The sequence below is a fragment of the Peromyscus leucopus genome, chromosome 1, assembly GCF_004664715.2.
Source record: "Peromyscus leucopus breed LL Stock chromosome 1, UCI_PerLeu_2.1, whole genome shotgun sequence".
Classification (NCBI taxonomy): domain Eukaryota; kingdom Metazoa; phylum Chordata; class Mammalia; order Rodentia; family Cricetidae; genus Peromyscus; species Peromyscus leucopus.
The window spans coordinates 18,044,943-18,065,619 of NC_051063.1; the positions used below are offsets into that span (position 1 = coordinate 18,044,943).

Here is a 20,677-nt window from a genome sequence, read left to right on the forward strand (position 1 = left end):
AAATTTTAGACTGAACCTTGCTTGTGGTGATAAGACCATACAAAGTGAGGGTCTCAGGTGTGGGTTGTGGCTCATGATGTGGTATTTTCCAGCTTGCTTCCAGAATATGAATTTATCTTTGGTTTTTTTGAGACAGGATCTGGCTAGCCTAGAACTCACTATGTAGACTAGGCTGACTTCAAACTCAAGGGATCCTCCTGCCCCTGCCTCCTGAGTGCTGGGATTAAAAATGTATGCTACCATAACTGGCTAGAATGAATTGCGACAGGGTCTTGTGTGGCCAAGGCTAGCCTTGAACTTATGATCTCCTGCTGCAGCCTCACATTCTGAGCAGTTCTTGGTGGGTGGCATCATTTATAGCTCGTCATAGTTTCTGTCATCTCTGGATAGTGGTGTCTTGAATTATGTAGTGCAAAACCTGGGCAGCCTTTTATCACGGTTTTAACTCTCCTCAGGCAGGGTGGCACACACACAATCCTAACATTTGGGAGACAAAGGCAGAACTGTCTTAGACTCAAGGTCAGTCTGGGCTACATATCGATGTCCCAGAAACAAATGACAAAACAAAATCTTAAGCCCAAACTTATTTGCTTCTGTTACCTTTGAGCCTCGCCTGGAGTTCAAAGTGCCAGGACCACAGAAGAGCACCACCATGTCTGGTGTTCAGGGTGACCTCTCACCCAGCACGATGTTCATATCCTCCCTGAAATGAGATCTCTGCTGCCTTGGAAGCCAGTCAGAGACATGTAAAGTGAAGGTTAAGAAGCCCAAGGAATGGTCCACGAGGCACCCGTAACAGCAGACTCCCCAACTTTCTGCTGCAGCAGCCAGGGCAGACTCGAAGTTCCGTTAAGTCTCAGGTGGGGTCTCACTGTTTCAAGCAGGCAAGGGGTACTGAGATTTTCACTAGAAGACAAGGATATACCCATAGGCATGTCCACACATGGTCCTATTTATTATCTCACTAGCACTGGCTTAACCCCACTCAAAAATTTCCACCAGACCAAAAGAAAAAAAAATTGTGAAGAAGGAAATATCTTAAAAACCCACTCAGCCTTTGTTTACACTGCTCCATTGTTTTTCTATGATGTAATGTGTTCAGTTCACCCCACATAGCCTCTGCTGTACATTTGCATGGACTTGCCACTAACAAATCTCCCAGCCCTTTGTCGTGTGGGGATGGAACTCAGGGCCTTTCGCATGCTAGGCTAACTTTCCTTCCGTCAGAAGATGCCAGAACCTGAGTTTACCGTGCTCAGTTGGGCTGTTCTGGAATGTAGAGTGCGACCTGTAAAACTTGAAACGGTGCAATGGTGTGCTGGACTCAGCACACAGGGAACAAGGGGCAGCTGTTAGCTCGAGTTTGTCTGAAAGTCTACCAGAGCAGTAGCAAAAACAATACCATTTCTGCAGGCCTTAAAAAAAAATACCTGCTCACCGCCCATCCCCCCTCCAACCTAGTGGGAGCAAAACAGCCTCGTGGGATGCCTGGTGGGCCCTGAATGTCAGGTATCAGTTCTACCCGTCCATTGTATAGACGGGAAGTGGAGGGCCAGGGCTCTCTGTGTCAGCCAGGCATCTCTCTCATGGATGCATCCTCAGCTCCTCGACATTGTTTAGTCCTTTGGGTTATGGTAGTCTTTTCTCTCCTTGCCTGTAGTTATCCATGCACTATTTGGCATGTGTGAATCTGTGTGTATGCGTATATTTGTGTGGTACATGTGCACATGTGTAGAGGGCAGAGGTCAACCGAAGCCATGCACCTTGCTTTGGAATAGTGTCCCTCCCAGAGCCCCTGGGTTCACTGATGAAGCTAGGCAGGCTGGCTGGCAAGCCCCAGGGGTCCTCTCAGCTCTGCTTCTCCAGTGCCGGGAGTACAAACTCACACAACCATGCCTGGTTTTTTAATGTGGGTTCCCAGGATCAAACCTGAGTCTTCGTGTTTGTGTGGTAAGTGCTTGTGGACTAAGTGATCCCTCCAGCCCAGTTTTCAATGTTTAAGGACATCTCAGGTCCACGTTGTAGCTGCTGACTCTGTAATGACCCACGTCTATGAAAGCATAAAGACAAAAGTACCCAGGTCCTGGGTACCCAAGATAGGTCACAGAGCACAGGTCCTGGGTGCCCAGTATAGGCCACAGAGTACAGATCCTGGGTGCCCAGTATAGGCCACAAAGTACAGATCCTGGGTGCCCAGTATAGGCCACAGAGCACAGGTCCTGGTGCCCAGTATAGGCCACAGAGCACAGGTCCTGGTGCCCAGTACAGGCCACCAAGCACAAACGGGTGTTTTAAGAGGGTCCCTTTTGACACGGAGCTGCTAAAAGGGTCTGAAGTGTATACACTTGGAGTGACATTTAGAAGCTACTCCTTACAATGTCATTTCAGACACAATGGCAGGTCGGCCTATGGCTCTTCATGAAGCTTTTACAATAAATCCTTCAAAGAACTGGGGAGTGGGAACAACTTGTCTCACCCTCGGAGCCCTTCTCCCGAGGCTCTCATTGCGCACGTGTGGTGTAAGACATTCTAAGAGCTCTGGGGTCACATGGGGAGAAACGCGTCCATCCTAACAAACCTCTGGAGAAATGAAGAGCCAGATCTGGGGACAGGGTGGGAGGTAACACGCTTTTTTTCACAGAGCTGTCACACATAGTGTGACTGTCCTGGGAAGCAGGCATGGAAAACAGACACTCAGCCACAGAAGAAGGCTGGGGTCCGTTTAATGTCTTTGAATCTGGCAGGTGCTCAGGTGCCTTTTCCAGAATAGGCCAAGGAAGACAAGTCCAGTTTGGTGTTGAAGGCTTCCGTTAGCTCCCTGGCCAGCAGCTCATGCAGGGACATGCCGTCGTGGGAGTACACCCAGTTCTTCCCCGTCCAGTCATAGCGCTTGGGGCCACTGACAAACAAAACAAAGGCACGTGAAGTCAGTGAGGACCCTCTTCAGGAGAGCCAGTGTTAGGGCTAAATCAATCCATCTATCTTTTTTTTTTTTTTGTTTTGAGACAGGGTTTCTCTGTGAAGCTCTGGCTGTCCCGGAACTCTCTCTGTAGACCAGGCTGGCCTTGAACTCAGAGATCTACCTGCCTCTGCCTCCTGAGTGCTGAGACTAAAAGCGTGTACCACCACCACCAGGCTTATCTATCTATCTTTGAAGATAGCCTTATTCTGTGTCTTGGACCTGGATACAGGTGGCCTGGACCTTACTTACATAGCCAAAGCTGGCCTTCAACTTGTAGCAATTCTCCTGTCTCAGACTCCTGTGGTTGGGATTAGAACAACCACATTTTGTTGTGGGATATATGATCACACTGTGTGAAAGGCACCTTTGGGTTGGTTTAATAAAGAACTGAATGGCCAATAGCTAGGCAGGAGAGGACAGGCGGGACTTCCAGGCAGAGATAGGAACTCTGGGAAGAAGAGGCGGGATCCGTCAGCAAGACGTGGAGCAAGTCAGGGGTATAGTATGGAGAGGTAACGAGCCACGTGACAGAAGGTAGATTAATAGAAATGGGTTAATTTAAGTTATAAGAGAGAGTAAGCTAATGCCAAGCTTTCGTATTTAATAAGAAGTCTCCATGTCATTATTTGGGAGCTGGCGGTCCAAAGAAAAGTCCGACTACAACATTTGGCTGGACTGGGTCTTAAAGGTCCCACTGGGGCCCATGATTCAAAGCTTAGTGGCCGGCCCTGACTCTATGGAGGTGGTGGGAACTGCATAGGGTAGGGTCTAGTGGTAGTTTGCTGGGTCATCGGCAGTGTGATCGGAGCCTGTCCCATTCTGCTCTGCTGCCGGCTGCCAGGCGAGCAGCCCCTTCTACCATACACCCCCTGCCACGTTCTGCCTCACCACAGGCCCAAAGGCAGCAGGGACCAAAGTCTCTGAGGCTGTGAGCCGAAACAAATGCCTGTCTTTTCAGTGGGGCGCTAACAGAGTCCACAGAGCTGCTCGCCAGCAGAGACTGGCCAACTTTACAGCGAGCTGCAGCGAGGTGACCTTCCGATTTCCTCAGTTAGTGTCTTCCTAAGGGCACTTGTGCAATCTGTCCTCTGTGGGCCTTCCTGCAGCACATCTCATTTCTTACCTTTCCTACCCCTCAGGACACCTGTTATCTTACAGCAGCGTTTGGAAAACAATGGTCATTTGGTACCTCACGTGATCTGAACCCAGCCTACACTACTGTGTCACTACCAGCTCTGTCTAGTTCCAAAACATCCCTATGACCCTGAAAGAAGCCCCAGTACCTACTAACCAGTTACCCTTGCCTCTCCCAGCCTTGGCTACCACCTGTGCTATTATTAAAAACTTCACTGGGCATGGTGGTGCAGGCCTCTAATCCCAGCACTTGGTAGACAGAGGCCAGCCTGGTCTACACAGTCAGTTCCAGGCCAGTCAGGGATACAAGGTAAGACCCTGCCTCAAAAACCAAACCAAACAAAGCTCCCTTCCTTCTTTCTTTCATCAGGGTCCTTATGGAGCCAAGGATAACCCTGAACTCCTGGTCTTCTTGCCTGGGATTACTGGTATGCTCCATAATTTCTAGCTCAAAGCATTTTTCTTTTTTAAAAATTAAATCTGTGAAATGGAGAGATTCATCACGAGTGTGTCCCACTTATCATCATTATCTGTTGGTGTGTGTACTCTGTTCTCCAGGCGAGGAGGAGGAATTTGGGACATGGTTTTACACTATACCCTAATACTGCCACCTCTAAGAGGAGTGACTTGGGAGGAGTTCCTTAGATCACTGGGGATGTATCCACAAAAGGGAATGTGGGACCCATCCAATCTCCGTTTCCCACTGTAAGATGGGACATCGCTCCTAAACATGCTCTCACCATGGCATGCCATTGTATAAAGGGCCAAACCAGTGTCCCTCGAATCCCCTCAATCTTGGACTTGGAGCTTCCAAAACCATGAGATAAATAAACCTTCGCCCCCATAAGTAACCTGTCTTGATTATTCAGTTGTAGCAATGTGAAAATGACTAATACACAGGACTGTGGACAAATCTGTAGCTGTCATTTTGTCATAACTTGTTACTCCACATGTACCAGACCATGTCTCAAATTCTGCCTCCTCATGGCCTGGAGAACAGAGTAGATACAGCAACAGTAATGGTGGTATATGGGGGTACCCCAATGAAGGTAACAGAGAACCCTGAGAGTTCATGATCCAGGACACCCAAGTCCACCTAGAACACTCAAGAACTTTCAAAGACAGGCTAGAAAAGTGGGGATATCTCAGTGATAGAGGGCCTGTCCAGTCCTAGCATGTGGGAGGCATTGTTGGATCCCCAGCACCACAAAATCCAAGAGAAGCCAGGCGGTGGTGGCGCACGCCTTTAATCTCAGCACTCAGAAGGCAGAGGCAGGTGGATCTCTATGAGTTCAAGGCCAGCCTGGTCTACAGAGTGAGTTCCAGGACAGGCTCCAAAGCTACACAGAGAAACCCTGTCTCAAAAAAACAAAAACAAACAAACAAAACAAGAGAAGACTGAGGTGGGAAGACAGTCTCCTAGGGGTAGAGGGAAGAGATGTGAACTATCTTTTGTAGGTATAAATGTATGGAGTCTTTTAATACTGCCAATCAAATGTTGGAATTTAAACATGTGCCAACAATACAGAAAAAAGGATGAATAAATGGGTAGAGCTTTTGCTTAAAGTACAGAAACCTCTCAACACAAACTACCTCGGCCACATTAAGAATGTCCTTTGGTCCAGGTGTTCCCCATAGCGCTCTTCTACCCCATCCTATGATCCCTACAGCAAGGTGGCCAGGAAATACTACTATCTCTACAGGACCTCGAAAGTTTCCTTCTGAAATAGGAAATTATAATCATGGCCCTGTGAAAGATACTCTGGATAAATATGACATGACTTCTGGGGGTCTGGAGAGCAGGCTCGGTGGTTCAGAACACCCACTGCTCTTCCAGAGGGCTGGTTTACAACTGCTTGTGACTTCAGCTCCAGGGGACCCGACTCCCTCTTCTGGCTGCTGTGGGCATGGGCACTCACCCACAGACACAGAAATAAAAATACCTCCTTCCCTAAAGCAAACCTGTGATGAAGGGCGACTTAGGAGAGTCCTCCTCCCAGTCCCTCATATAAACAGCGGGTTTTAAAAAGAATTTGCTTGGGTCTCTGTACGACATTAACTCCCCCGTGCTGTATGTGAGCTGCCTGGTGGGTGCCGGGATCCGAACTCTAGCCCTAAGTACTCTTAACCACTGAGCCACCTCTCCAGCTTCCTTGATATAGTTTTTGTTTGTGTGTGTGTTTGTTGTGGTGCTGGGAATCCAACCTATAGTCTTCTCTCACATGTGAGGCAAGTTCTGTGCCCCTGAGCCTGGTACTTTTATTTTTAACACACACACACACACACACACACACACACACACACACACATATTTTGAGACAGGGTTTCTCTGTGTAGCTTTGGAGCCTGTCCTGGGACTCACTCTATAGACCAGGCTGGCCTTGAACTCACAGAGATCCACCTGCCTCTGCCTCCCGAGTGCTGGGATTAAAGGCGTATGCCACTGCTGCCTGGCCTTTTTCAATATTTTAAAACTGCCAATGCCATTAGGCTTTCGAAGATTCCACACTGGTTCTGGCTGAGCTTTTCCCACTTTGCCTTCAAAATGTCTTCATTAGTAGTGCTGCTGAGTCTCAGCAAGGTCAGTGTGAAGGGTCTGTGTGAGCATCTGTGTGAGCATGTGTGTGAGCATCTCTCAGCCGGTCCCAGATCACTGCGGCGGCGGCAACAGTATGCACCCCAGTAAGTTCTCAGTTCTGAGGCCCAGGCTGTCCGCAGTACACCCCGATGTGCCTTCAACTGCAGGCACATCCATGGGGCAGGCAGGAAGATGGGGGTCCTGGAGCTGCTACTAAAAATCACTGTCTCACTGCCACCGAGTCTGAGCCCAACTCTGCCAACAGAATCACTGAGACCTTCAGATCAGGCTGGGAGTTAAAGGTTAACTGACTTTGAGGACAAAGTGCAAGGTTTCTCAGATGCTACAATATAAAAACTGCCTCTCTCTCTTTCCCCCTCCTTCCCTTCTGTTTTGGGATTGAATCCAGGGCTTATAGGTTGCCAGACAAGCATTCTATTACTGAGATATACATCCCAGCCTTCAAAGTAGCTCTCTAATTAATTAATTCTTTTACCCCAGGTATGTGCTGCCATACCTAACAAAAGTAAGTTGTGTATAGCCCTGGCTGGCCTGGAACTCACTATATAGACAAGGTTGGCCCATTTGCCTTCATGACAGAGTCTTCCATGACAGCCCAGCCGAGCCTTAGAACTGGTTATGTAGCAAGGCTGGCACTCTGAACTACGGCCTCCACCTCCTGAGTGCTGAGACTATAGATAGGAAACACTATGCCTGGCAAAAGGATCTTTTCCACAAGCAAGCCAGTGACTTTTCTTTTCTGGGCAATGACCTAACAGAGAAACACTGTCCGGGCCAGGTTCTGAAAAGTTCCCCTTGCTTCAGGTCTTGTCAACAGCCTCATGCCTGAGGACAGCAACCAAGTTCTCAATGGGGAGAAACGTTCAACCGGAAGCGAGCCTTTCTGCCGGGGCGCACAGCTGTAAAGCCACGGCAAAGCCAGTGACGGACGCCCTCTCAAATGGTCCCCAACACGGCATTCCAGCTGAGTGCACCCCTTACAGATTTGGACTTCTGAACGTACCTGGAGGGAGACGATAACCAGATCTGCTTGTTTGGGGTCTGCTTATTGATCACGTAGGTCCCTAGATCCCCGCCCAGCTTAACGGTTAGCACGCCGCCCTAGGGGGTTGGGTGGAAGAAAGTGTGAAGAAAATAAACAAGATTAGTTAGCACAAGAACAAATATATATAAATACGTGTTCATATCTCAACGCCTTTTACATATCCAAGGATGTAACACACACCAAAAAAAAAAAAAAAAAAAAAAAAAAGGGACCCAGGGAAGAAGTGTACTGGTACTGTGTGATCAGGAGCTGGGAAACTCCGTTTAATTCTCTGGATCAAAACCAAACAAAAATGAGTGTTTGCAGCTAGGAATGTGTGAAGTAAAGGCATGACTGTCCGGATGAGAGTGGACTGGAGAGCTGTTTACTTTTACTTATGTCCGTGTGTTTCCATTCAACTGCGTGTGCACTCATGCCCTCGGAGGCCAAAGGCACCCAGGACCTCTTGCAGCTGGAGTTCCAGGTGTCTGTGAGCCACCTGATGTGATGTGGGTGCTGGGACCCAAAGGCTGGTTCTCACACTAGAGTAGCAAGCTCGCAGCCACTGAGCCATCTCTGCGGCCACCACAGTGGATTAGGCATAACAATGCTCGAAGCTAGCTCACACTGCTTTCTCTCTGCCTGTGTGGTCCGCCAGGGAAGAGAGGTTAAGACTTGCCTGGGAGCTCAGCAATGGTAAAGCAGAGCCCTGGCTTTCTGCTCTTCACTGCCCATCAGGACATGTACAAACACAGGCTAAACTCTAAAGGTGTCTGCCCAAGTGTCAGACCTGACAAGTCCATTGTGGAGACACAGAGAGAAGGCAGGTGTGGCGGCAAAAACCTGTGATGTCAGTGCTTGGGAGGCTGAGGTGGGAACCTGGGAGTTTGAGGCCAGCAGGCTGCACAACAAAATGTAAAAGACACGAGAAGTAATCAATGCTCTGCCTTGTCTGTCTTAGAAGAGCAGGCGGGGCAGCCCCAGACTACCTGCATTATCCAGACCCTTCCCAGGCAGCTAACAAGTGCTCAGGGACTCCATCAGGCTTCATTTCCCCCTAAAAAACCTTGCATTCTCAAAAGACCGGCCAGTCCACTTTTGTTCGATAAACGAACATTTAAATTTGAAAACACTCAACAAAGGAGCCCTTCACTCTCAAGCCTTAGTCCCTTTAGAATGGCAGGCTATGACACAGTGCGCTGGGCAGTGAGTACACCCTGAATGAAAGCAGGTGGGAGCCTAGGGCACCAATGCTTTGCTCTGAGCTCTGCAGAGTGCTCATCCAAACAGGAGTCTTGGGATGCTTCTCACAGCACACTCTTAGAAACACAGCCAGCCATTTAAATAAATGCTAGAGGCTGGGACCGATAATAATGTAACTAACAGGTATGGGAGGGGGCACCAGTGATTTCTCTTTCTCTCTCTGAGATACGGGAGAGAAACTTCCATGAACAGAGGTGCATCAGGCTTTGTAATCCCAGGTCTCAGGTAGTAGAAGATCAGAAGTTCAAGGTTGGGCAACACGAAACTATCTAAAAAGAACCAAGACATACCGAACCAAACCCCAAACCAAACACACAAAAGTTCCTGGTAGAGATGTTGGGGATGCAGCTTTAATAACCACAGCAAGACCCTCAGTAGACACAGATTCCTCTTTACTCAGAGCCTAGTGTGGGCCAGGATCTGTGTTTGGACACGCATGGGAACTGTTTTCAACTAGACCAACTGTGAAGGTAGGAATTACTATCCCAATTTTAAAAGAGGTTCAGGGTAGCAAAAACACAAAACAAAGTATCAGCAACCTGCAGAGGTGATCTGAAATGCAGGGCTGCTTGGGCTCAAAGACACTGTTCTTCCTGTCATGGGCAACTCCCTTGGCCTCCTGAACCTTGGTTCTTCGCTGCTAGTTTATGTAGTTTCTCTCTTTTTATCTTTGGAAAAAACAACATTAAATTTGCCTATAACTAAGTTACACAGTACAGCAGTATTGAGTATATTCACATTGTTGCTCTGGGGCCATTCAGAAATCTCTCCACCTGGGAAAACTGAACCACTGTACACATTCAATGTTAATTCCCCCCAAACACTGTGCACATTGGGTGCTAATCTCCGCAGCCCAGCAGCCCCTCAGCATCGGGCTCTTCATCCAGCTCTACAGTTTCATGCTTCCCACTATGGGCTAAGAGACTCAGTGGAACCACACACTCACCTCTGAATTACCTATCTGTGGTTGATAAATGTCCCCTGTGTGTTCCACCCTAGACGCTGAGGCTTGGTGGTCCAGGGCAAATGCCAAGACTGACTTAACTCTCTAGATGGGGCTCCCAAGTCCACTCTCCTTCCTAACCAGCCCTGGCCCTGCAGAAGTCGCATCACTCTGGCCGGCTCTCAACATCTGGCTGCCTCCTCAAGGACTCTGCTCAAGGACTCCACCCCTGTACCTAGTCACTACTATAACGAGTGACCCCACCAGGGACAGCCCACTCAACCACTGCACCCTCAATTTACTTTCCGATCCCCAATCTTTGGAGGGATCCCATAGTGCAAATCAATTAAACTGATGTGTTCTCCTAAAACAAAACAACCCATCGGAAACCAGACACGGGGAAAATCAGGCACGGGAGACCTAGCTCCACAGTGCTCTAGCTGTCTTCTGGCATCTTCCCTGTGGGCCCCTCTTGCTCCGGAACCTGGGCAAGTGCCTCTGGGAAGGTTATCTGGGGCTTTCCACGTGGCAGAGTGCCTGCAGCCTCTCATGCTTTGAACTATTTCAGCGTGACTTGTGTGTGAAGGAGCTTGCTGGCCCCTGCTGGCCCCTGCTGGCCCCCACCTCCCTATTTTGAGTCCCTGGGAAGAAGCGACTCATCAGCACCTATGTTTCCACTCAAACCCAGGATGGACGTAAAAGTACTTATTATATTTGTGGATGAATGGGTCAGTGGACAAACAGCGACCGAGGGGACCCTGTCTGTGGTACTATCTGCCAAAGTGAAGGGCAAGGTTACCAAGGCAGAGATCACAAAGCTCGGCTCCTCTGCCAGCCCGGGTGCTGTAATTAGTCTTTCCCCAGGGCTCTCAGCTATTCCACAGGACAGTGGCAGGAGAGACTAAACCAGCTGCTCTGCTGCCTTAGCAGGGGCCTCGAGACATTTAGAAGTGTCTGCAAGTAGATTCCACAGAGAAGGTTCTCAGCGCCCACTGCCATTCTTTAGCCAATGTGAGTCCATCTGGGAGTGTGGGCACATTTACGTGCAGGGACGGGGACAGATTTACTCACACTTTCCATGCTGTGACAAATATCTGAGAAAACAGACTGCCTTAACAGCTTCCGAGTTTTCAGTCTAGGGGTGGCTGGCTGCATTGTCTCTGGTCTGTGGTCCGGCACAGTACCACAGAGGCAGAAGGGTATGATGGGGGAGCTGTTCCTCAAGGCAGCCAGGAAGCAAAGAGAGGCAAGAGGCCAGGGATAATCATGTCTACCAAGACAAGACTCCAGTGAACCACTTCTTCCAACACCCCTGAGTCTCCACCTCCTCCCACACTCTCCACTGTCCCCTCAGCAGCCACCTAGTCAAAAAACCATCAGCAAAATAATTCTTCAGTTAGGTCAGGGGCCTCATGATCCAATCACTTCTGTGGTGACCTATTGTATCCCCCAATACATTGTGCACCCTAATAAACTTATCTGAGGTCAGAACAGGACAGTCATTAGATTAGACATAGAGGCTAGATGGTGGTGGCACATGCCTTTAATCCTAGCATTCTGGAGGCAGAGATCTGATCTTTGTGAGTTCAAGGCCACACTAGGAACAGAACCATGTGTGGTGGCACACATCTTTAATCCCAGCACTTGAGATCTCATGTTTTGCTTGGGAAAGACACACATCTTTAATCTCAGGAAGTGATGGTAGGAAGCAGAAAGGTATATAAGGCATGAGGACCAGTAACTAGGGGCTTTTAAGCTTTTAGGCTTTTAAGAGCAGTTCAGCTGAGATCTGTTCAGGATGAGGACTCAGAGCCTTTCAGTTTGAGGTAAACAGGATCAGCTGAGAAGTTGACAAGGTGAGGTTAGCTGTGGCTTGTTCTGTTTCTCTGTTCTTTCAGAATTTACCCCAATAGCTGGCACTGAGTTTTTTTTTTTTATTAATAAGATGTTTTAAGATTCGTGTTACATACCTCTCAGTGACACTACCAGCTAGGAACCTGGCCTTTAACACATGAGTCTCTGTGGGGCATCCACATCAAACCACAATGGAAAGAAACAAAATACTGAGCAATTGCTAATGCACAGTGACCAACAGGAGACCCTCACACCCAGCGGCCAATCAGAGCAGAACCAGTCCCAGCAGGCCAGGCTCACTGATTTGTGCTAGTGAAGTTGGGCCTGCTCTTGCAGGAACAAAAACTGCAGACGGCTGTCACCTGGTCATCGGCAGAAACAGGCACATGGGAGAGGTCATGTTGAGCAGGGACCCTCACATACATTTGCCTTCTCATTAAGAGATAAAAATAATGAATTTGAAAGTATTTTTTTAACCATTTCCCCTTCATCATTTTGACAACCATCTGCACTACATAATCCTACAATTTACTCCAAAATTCACAAAAGGCACACTTCATGACATTTCCTGGTATTAATTAATAATTGTTGTTAAAAGAATTAACCTCTCTGCCTGGACTGGGATGGTAGTGAAGGGGTGATGGGTAAGAAAAGGAAGAGACATTTTTCTCCTAAAGGTAAAGGCCTAAGCAGACTCTTGCTTCATCTGCCACCTGGTGGCCAGCATGGAAACTTCCCTAGCTTCCAGTGGTGGCTGGAGTAATGCTCATCCAATTCAGAAGCTCTCAGCCATCACCGGGTACAATCTGTAAATCCAGCTCCTTGCCTAGAGCACATTACACATTAATTAAATAAAAATTTCCAGGGGTTGGATTCAGGGCTGCACATCAGAATTCCAGGAGAGCCAGGGTGTGGGGGTGCACATTTAGTTCTAGAGGATCACTCAAGGCCAGCCTGGTCTACATGGCAAGTTCCAGGACAGCCAGGGTTACATAGAGAGACCCTGTCTCAAAAAAACAAAAAACAAAAAACAAACCAAACAAACAAACAAAAAAAACAAAGGGGGCTGGAGAGATGGCTCAATGGTTAAGAGCACTGACTGATCTTCCAGAGGACCTGGGTTCAATTCCCAGCACCCACAGGGCAGCTCACGACGGTCTGTAACTCCAGTTCCAGGGGACCTGACACCCTCAGACACACATGCATGCCAAACACCATTGCACATAAAATAAAATAAATTAAAACAAAACAACAAACCCCTCAGGACAGGCTTCTTCTTACAGTAGAAAGGAGCAAGCAGAGGGCACACACACGGAGTCTGAACCGCTTGGACAACTGTCCACAGGTTGGATCCTGGAACTCTATATTTTATTTTTCAGTACTAGAGATTGAAGCCGGGGCTTCACCTATGGTGGGTAAAGGGCTCTCCCTTCACTACCCACCCCAGGGAATCTGTTTTTAAACAGAAGAGGCTCACAGAGGCAGCAGAGTGACTCGCCCAAAGTCACAGGCAGAGCTGGGCTGTCACACGAATTCTAGCTTTATGCTCCAACCACATCTATGCAGCTACACGGTTATGTCTGCTGGAGGCTATTTTTAAAAAAATCTGTATTATTATTTTTAAAGTTTACTTATTATTATTCTGAATGTGTGTGTATGAGGAGTGTGTTCACTCCCATGGCAGGGTATGGAGTCTGTTTCTTCTTCCACCCGTATGCGGGCTCTAAGAATTCAACGGAGGTTATCAGGTTTGGGGGGCAGTGGCTTTACCCACTGAGCCCTCCACCAGTCCCCCTGGGCTTTAAGACTGAGTATCACTCTGTAGTCCAGGCTGGTCTGGACCTCACTATGTAGACCAAGCTAGCCTTGAACACTCAGTGATCCTCCTGCATCTACTCTAGGGCGTAGAGTTACAGCTGTGTGCCATCTTGCCTGCCTGGAGAGCATTCTCTTGTTTTAGTTTTATTGTGCATATATGACATTCGTTTTCTTGTTGTTTGTTTAGTTTTTCTTTCTTTTGAGACAGGGTCACACGTAGTCTGGGCTCCCTTCAACCTTGCGATGTCGCTGGGGATGACCTTGAATTTCTTAATCCTCCGGCCTCTACCTCCTGAGTGCTAGGATTACAGGGATGTGCTACTACGCTCACTTGTATTCCAGCTAGGGACTGCAGCCAAGGCTTTGTGTATGCTAGGCAAGCACTCTACCAACCGAACTACATCTCCAGGCAGGGTTTTTCTGTGTAGTCCCAGCTGTCCTGGAACTCACTCTGTAGACCAGGCTGGCCTCAAACTCAGAGATCTGACTTGCCTCTGCCTCCTGAGTGCAGTGATCAAAGGCCTGAGCCACCACCGCCCATCTAAGTTACAGCTTTTTAGGAGGAAACAAAAACAAAAACAAAAAGCCAAAGGTACCCCAAAGGAGACATCGTAGTCCTCCAGGGTATAGGGTTTGTCTGCCAAGTCTTCAAAGAACTCTGCCAGGGCGTCCAGCGTCTCCTCCGCAAGTCTTTCATAAGCTGTCTCGTCTAGAGAGCTGCAGGAGGAAGAGACCCACCAGAGAGAGCATTGTCACCAACTGCACAATCACAATACACACACACACACACACACACACACACACACACACACACACACACACACACAAAATGCCTTCCAGCAGAAGTAACCAGCTAGCAACACGGAGTGGTGAGTGAGACCCAAAACACTAGGGCTCAGGACAGCCCTGCTCTGTCTTGCTTCTCTGAGCCTCTTTTCCGGTTAGTACCTGATAGGCTTCAATTGCTCGGCAACACTTGGGCTCGCCTCAGCCTCGTGAGTGTTGACATCACAGTCGTGAACCACCGCACCTAGCTTTTCTCATTCGTTTACTTTTCATTTATATTATTTATAACTAATTAGGTATAATATTTTTTTTTTTTTTTATTTTTTCTATGTAAGTTTGTATGCAATTGTGTTACTTTTTTTTTTAATTTTTCTGAGCACAGCTTTACTGTGAGATCTTTTGGCTTTCACTGTGTCAGACTTTTGGCGCCTTTCCTGGAACTCACTCTGTAGCCCAGGCTGGCCTCGAACTCACAGAGATCCGCCTGGCTCTGCCTCCCGAGGGCTGGGATTAAAGGCGTGCGCCACCACCGCCTGGCCCTCGTTCACATTTTTAAATTGATGGGAAATCTCTAGCATGTACAGAGCAAAGACTTCAGGTTGATAAAAAGCAGCTGTGGGAGAAGTTGCCTATTTTCCAAATGACTACCATCCCCAGAGGCGACTGCCGTACTTGCCCTGTAAGTCTTTTCTGTGTTCTTTTAGACTATCTGAAATTTTTGAAAATATAAAAATGAAGTGCCTTGTTTGTTTTTCTTTGAGACAAGGTCCTCCTAGGTAGTTGGCCTGGGATTTATGATCCTCCTGCCTCAGCTTTCCAAGCAGCTGCGATTACAGGTGTGTACTACTACTGTGTCTAGTTCATCATATTTTCTTTATTTTACATGTCTACTTCCGCTGAATACCGAGGCTGCTGTTTTCATTGCCCTTGTTACTAAATTTTTGTTGGGCAAGACAGACGTGGGGGAAAAATGCTTGTATTGCACGTATCTGAAACTAGACTAGTTCAGAATACCAATCAATAAAAAGAATACCCAACAGAAAAAACGGGTAAAACACTTGTACAGATTTCATAAAAGATATCCAAATGGCCAGTGAGCTTGTGAAAAGATAATGAACTTTGTTAATGTTTTTAAAATGAAGATTAAAAAATGGCACACGCCTTTAGTCCCAGCATTCAGGAGGCAGAGGCAGGCAGATCTCTGTGAGTTCTAGGACAGCCAAGGCTACACAGAGAAATGCTGTCTTGAAAAACAACAAAAATAAACAAACTAAAAAAGAGATTATGTCATGAAAGACAGAACGAGGGGCAAGCAGGGCTTTCTGCACACCCCTGAGGCTGAGGCTGGAGGACTGTGAGTTCAAGACTAGCCTGGGCTAGACAGAGAAACGCAGTCTAAAACAAACCAACAAAACAAAACCCCCCAACTCCTTGCAGGTTGCTATGAATCCATAGAGACAAGTTGATTAGTCGGTTCTGCAGCAGAGGAATGAAGGACAGAGTCTGGAGCAGGGGACATTTCCCGGAATTAGGTAGTGGTGACAGCTGTAGAAGCCGATGAATGCTAACACCTCTGATGACTTTGATGGCATCTGATTATGACAATAAACTATTGCTGCACTGGTAAGAGGCTCAGAGCCAGATCTGAATGTACCATGCCTACAGGCCTGCGTTCCATCCCCAAAAGCAAACGGAAAGAATAGACTGCTGCAACAATCTTCCTTCTGTGGGCTTCTGTGCCCCAGTAAGGGTACACGTCGGTTACGAGATCTTCTGTCAGAAGCCATTGTCACAAACTACTGCAGGCCAGGACGCAAATACAGCTTATAGCAATTGATAACTCGGATGTCAACCCACCAGAGTAAGGCTTCTCTGATAGGGTGCCCTGTCTGGCAAGGCCTGCAGGCCAATGACTCTGCATACTGTTGCTTTCATCTGTAATACTGTTGCTTTTCATCTTGTGCAATAACAGCTATGATATCTCCCCATTACCATGCTGGAGAAATCACAAAACTCTGGGAAAAAAATAAATATCCAACAATAGGGATGAACTAAAGGGAGTCTGGGGTATCCACACAGAAACACTAGTCACTAAAAGTAACATGGCAGATGCTTAGTGATACGAATGATGTCACTAAGGGTTGTTCCCAGGGAGAAAACAGTCTCTCCATGGGAAGCCAGGGAGAGGGAGAGATGCCCGAGGTGGAAGTGTCTTCATCTCACCTTGAGTTGTCCAAAGTTCCCGAGTTCCTCAGATGTACCACACAGACACTCTGCTTCTTGATGTTCAGAATCTGATCGAGGTAGCGGAGGCTCAGACTCTAAAAGCCAAAGTTAAGAACATCAGTGACCACATCTTAGTCTATTCTGATCCAGCAACACAGGATTCACAGTCTGGCAATTCGAGATCCACCAGTAGCCCATGACAGCATCTGTCTTAGGATCTGCCCCCCATCTCCCCTCGTGTTTTTCTCACAGTCTCTCTGCTAAGCCTGTGCTATCTGATAGGACAGTCTTGAGACACGGGGAGCTCCCTGAAGGTGTTGAGATAAAACAGAATCTGGTCCTCAGCTGTGCTGGCTGCACCTCGGAGTGGCCATGGCTGTGTGGAACCAGACAGACCATCTGTCCATGGCGATGCAGCCGCTGCAAGCTGTTCAGGAGACCTGGTGGCTCCCCAGATAGGAGTACCCCTAGACTTTGACTTTAAAAAAAAAAGCATGAAAAAATAGCAAGAGGCAGAATTCTGCTGAAGTCCAAACAAGAGCTGACGGGCTGTGTCTGACGGATCCTACCAGCAGGATGTGACCTGTTGATTTTTTTCTTAGTCTGGAACTGGGGGGTACTGGGCAATGGCATGTGTGTTGATTATGACCAGATGAGATTGAATGCAGAGCCAGAGAAAAGTGGTATAGTTTTAGCTGAGGTGGCAGGGGTGTGTGTGTGTGTGTGTGTGTGTGTGTGTGTGTGTGTGTGTAGAGAAGTGATGGGGTGAGGCTGAGGTGGCCACAGGGCCCATGAAGCAATCATCAGGACTTCATTCTGGCAAGGCAAGAAGTTTTCAAGATGAGAATTACTGCTTCAAAATGCTACTCTGGTTGCCATGCAAAGGGTCCGAGATAGTTACTGCTCTTGAGCAGGCAGCGACTGTGGCGTACACAAGGCGTGTGCAGGTGCTCTTGGAGGGAGAAGGGGGCCTCTGATCTCCTCTCACTGGAGCTGTGGAAGGCTGTAAGCTGCCTTTTATGGGTGCTGGGAATCAAACGCAGGTCCTCTCTAAGAAGAGCAAGTGTCCTTAAATGCTGAGCCATCTCTCCAGCCTCTACTCCATCGTCGTCGTCGTCAAGAGGGGGTGGCCCTATAAAGTTGCCTCACTTGTTCCTAGGGGACACAGGTTGAGTTCCTGCAAGTCTCCAGGTCACAACCATCAAATGGTTGATGCATAATCTTGTTTGGTCTGTGTTTCTGTTTAAGGACACTTTATTTAATATATATTATTGATTCATTAATATTGAACTTGAAGCAATAGACTTATAACTCATGCTGGAGTGAAGCATACACATCTGACATACAGTTTCTTTGTAGGGGATGTCACAGTCTCACTCTGTTCACTGTGGCTCTTGGCTGGGGACCACTTTCAAACATCACCAAGAAGTACAGAAATGTGAAAACACACGTCACTGAACAGACTGAACATTTGCTCACACCGAGACGGTGGAAGCAAGTGGAACAAGGCCCTTGTTGGGCCACCGCTGGGAACACCCTCCATGGGTCTAGAGCATTTCGTCACTCTGCAGCCTTCAAAATGACTGCAAGAGCACCAAGGTAGACAACTGGGGACAAGGAGTGTTAGTGAGTCAGTGAGAACAGAATCTGAGGATAAAGGTGGACAAGAGAGGAACCTGAGACGCCAAAGAGGAAGTTGCTCAGGCTCACAAAGATGCAGAGATCCAACGTGCACAGTTGGAATTGGAGCCTAGCGGTCAGGGACCAGGCAGGGGAAGAATTACATGGCTGGGAAGCAGAACAGGGCTGAAAACATCCGGGAAAGCGGTTGAGAAAGCAGGGCGGGGGGTGGGAGTAGGAGGTCGGGGTGGGGTGGGGGTGGGTGATGTCCCGGGGTCCTGCCCTTTAAATTCCAGCTGTCTCTCTCATACGTCCCACTTCTACTTGCTTTGTTTTAAAATTCTCTTTCATTAAGAAATGAACGCAGAACGAACGCTAAGTGCCTACCTCACCACTGAGCGACACGGCTAGCCCTGTTTTGTTTTTAATCTTTTTAAAGACAGGATCTCATGTATCCTAGGCTGGGTTTGAATCTGCAGACAGTGCTAGCCCGCAGCCTCCACCTTTTCCACAGCGCTTCTTTTCCTGGAATGCTCCCCCAGCCCCCTCCTCTGGCATCCATCACGTCCCTCTCTGGGAAGCCTTCCTTAACCCCACTGCTATCCTTTGGCCGCTCTCTTTTCAAGCCATGGAGAAACCGATTCTGTTCTTTGCATCTTCAAGGAACCTAGAACTTATCTGAAGTGCTAAGGCCTTTGTGAACAGTTTAACTCTCCCGCCAAAACCGCAAAGTGGGCGTTACCCTTTAAATCTCCCCGGTACCGAAAGGCAAGCCCTGCTCCCAGAGAGCAAGGATCCCCCAAGGTCACAGGGCTCTTCAGAGCCACGGAGTCAGCACGTGGAACCGAGGTCCCGTCTTTTCCCAAAAGCTGGAGTCTAGGGTCCTGCTGGTAGACCTGTGATCCCCGCAGTCGAGAGGAGGCAGGAGGATCGCAAGTATGAAGCCAGCTTGGGGGACACAGGCAATTCTAGGCTAGCCAGGGCTACAGAGTGAGACAAACAAACAACAGAAAACAGTACTCCAAGCTCCTCCACAAGCCCTGCTGGTCCCACGTCACGAAAAGGGGGACCGATCCACCGAAGCCCAGGCTTCCACGATTCTGCGTGCTACTTTCGGAGGACACGCAGTCGTAAACGCGCCTGGCTACACACGTGTGTTAACTACAGAAACTTCGGAAAGGAACCGACCAGCCTCAGCACTGCACAGATCCCCGTGGGCACGCATCCCCACAGCCACCTTCCCACCCGAGGACCGAAGCCCGCGCAAACGCGCGCCCGCCCAGGGCAGCCCGGCGCATGCGCGCACCGCGCGTCCCCGAGCCTAGGGGCGGGCGCGGCCTGCGCTCGGGAGTGTGAGCCCGCAGCGCGCGTACTCACCGAGTGGCGGCCGGCGGGGGCCGCGTTGGTTGTGACCCGCAGGCCTCGGTGGCCGCACGCTCCGATCGGCTCCCTCCCGCGCGGGATCCCGACCGAGGCCGAGGCCCCGGACGCCGTCCGTGGCAGCAGACCCACGGCGGCGCGGCGTCCGAGCGCCCACATACCGCTCGGCTCTGCGGCCGCTCCGCCCTCCCGCGCGAGGACTCGGTGGCGCGCCCCCTGGTGGCCGTGCCCTGCCAGCGCCGCGGGCGGGCCCCTGCGCGCAGGAGTGCTGTGAGGAGGTGGACCTGCCCAGCACTGCACCGTGCAGTACTTTTAACCAGCACCCAGAGCCGGCTCTGTGCCAAACCTGCAACGCATCTCTCTTGGGCAACAAGAATATGTCAACACTGACCTCCGCGAGTTTATTCACTGAAGAGTGCCAGTGGGCGATTCTGAAGATAACGCTGATGAATAAGATAGTCTTGCTTTCAAAAAACTTAGTTCTAACAGCTCCAACTGCCTGATAATTTCAAATTCCCCATCTCGTAAGCACGAGAAGTAGTACCAGGCTGACTGGGTGGAGGAGGGGCTTATGTAGACCCACGCCCAGCTGCTGATGGCTACTGGATGAGGAAGGGTCTTCTGGGATGTGGCCTTTGATAGGTTGTCCTTGAGTCAACGGATGGTCCTACACCAGTGCATATAATGGCAGCATTAAGTGGACCCGGTCCCCTGCTCCCCGCCCCCAAAGGGCATGAACTTGGGAGAGAGAAGTGGTAGTGTGGTTCTGTGGGAGTTGGCAGTGGCAGGTGAGCTGGATTAAAACACAGTGTACACACGTATGGGATTCTGAAACAACGGTGGTAATAATGAATGAAGTACCCGGCTGCCCTTTGGATGAGGAACAGTCAGAGCAGGATTGGGTCTCCTTAGAGCGCCATTTCGGCACCTCCAGCAGGTTCATCACACTGCCGGCCGCTCTCCCAGCTTTTGTCAGTTTGTGAGGGACTCTTCCCATTGCCCGGGCTTGTCACTGTGACCCTGCTGAGAGCTCACTGAGCTTCAAGGAGTCAAGACAGTGCCAGAGGA

The 20,677-nt window shown here is 49.0% G+C and overlaps 1 protein-coding gene across 1 annotated transcript; it reads right to left on the minus strand.

Annotated features, from left to right (window-relative positions):
• Positions 1–934: 934 nt before the first annotated feature.
• Positions 935–19,797, minus strand: Fxn (frataxin). The gene is made up of 5 exons (XM_028894075.2): positions 19,607–19,797; positions 16,607–16,704; positions 14,194–14,314; positions 7,699–7,796; positions 935–2,899 (listed from the first exon to the last, which is right to left on the minus strand). The coding sequence occupies exons 1-5, from the start codon at positions 19,766–19,768 to the stop codon at positions 2,749–2,751; spliced, it is 630 nt and encodes a 209-aa protein (XP_028749908.1). The 5' UTR covers positions 19,769–19,797; the 3' UTR covers positions 935–2,748.
• Positions 19,798–20,677: the final 880 nt, after the last annotated feature.

Bases quoted from the DNA above. Each gene is read 5' to 3' on its own strand.
- Fxn (XM_028894075.2), bottom strand. From the start codon at position 19,768: ATGTGGGCGCTCGGACGCCGCGCCGCCGTGGGTCTGCTGCCACGGACG. The intron at 16,705-19,606 runs GTGAGTACGCGC...TTTGGCTTTTAG, and splicing joins CCCCCGCCGGCCGCCACTCG to AGTCTGAGCCTCCGCTACCT. The intron at 7,797-14,193 runs GTACCTTTGGCT...CCAACCCCCTAG, and splicing joins ACTACGATGTCTCCTTTGGG to GGCGGCGTGCTAACCGTTAA.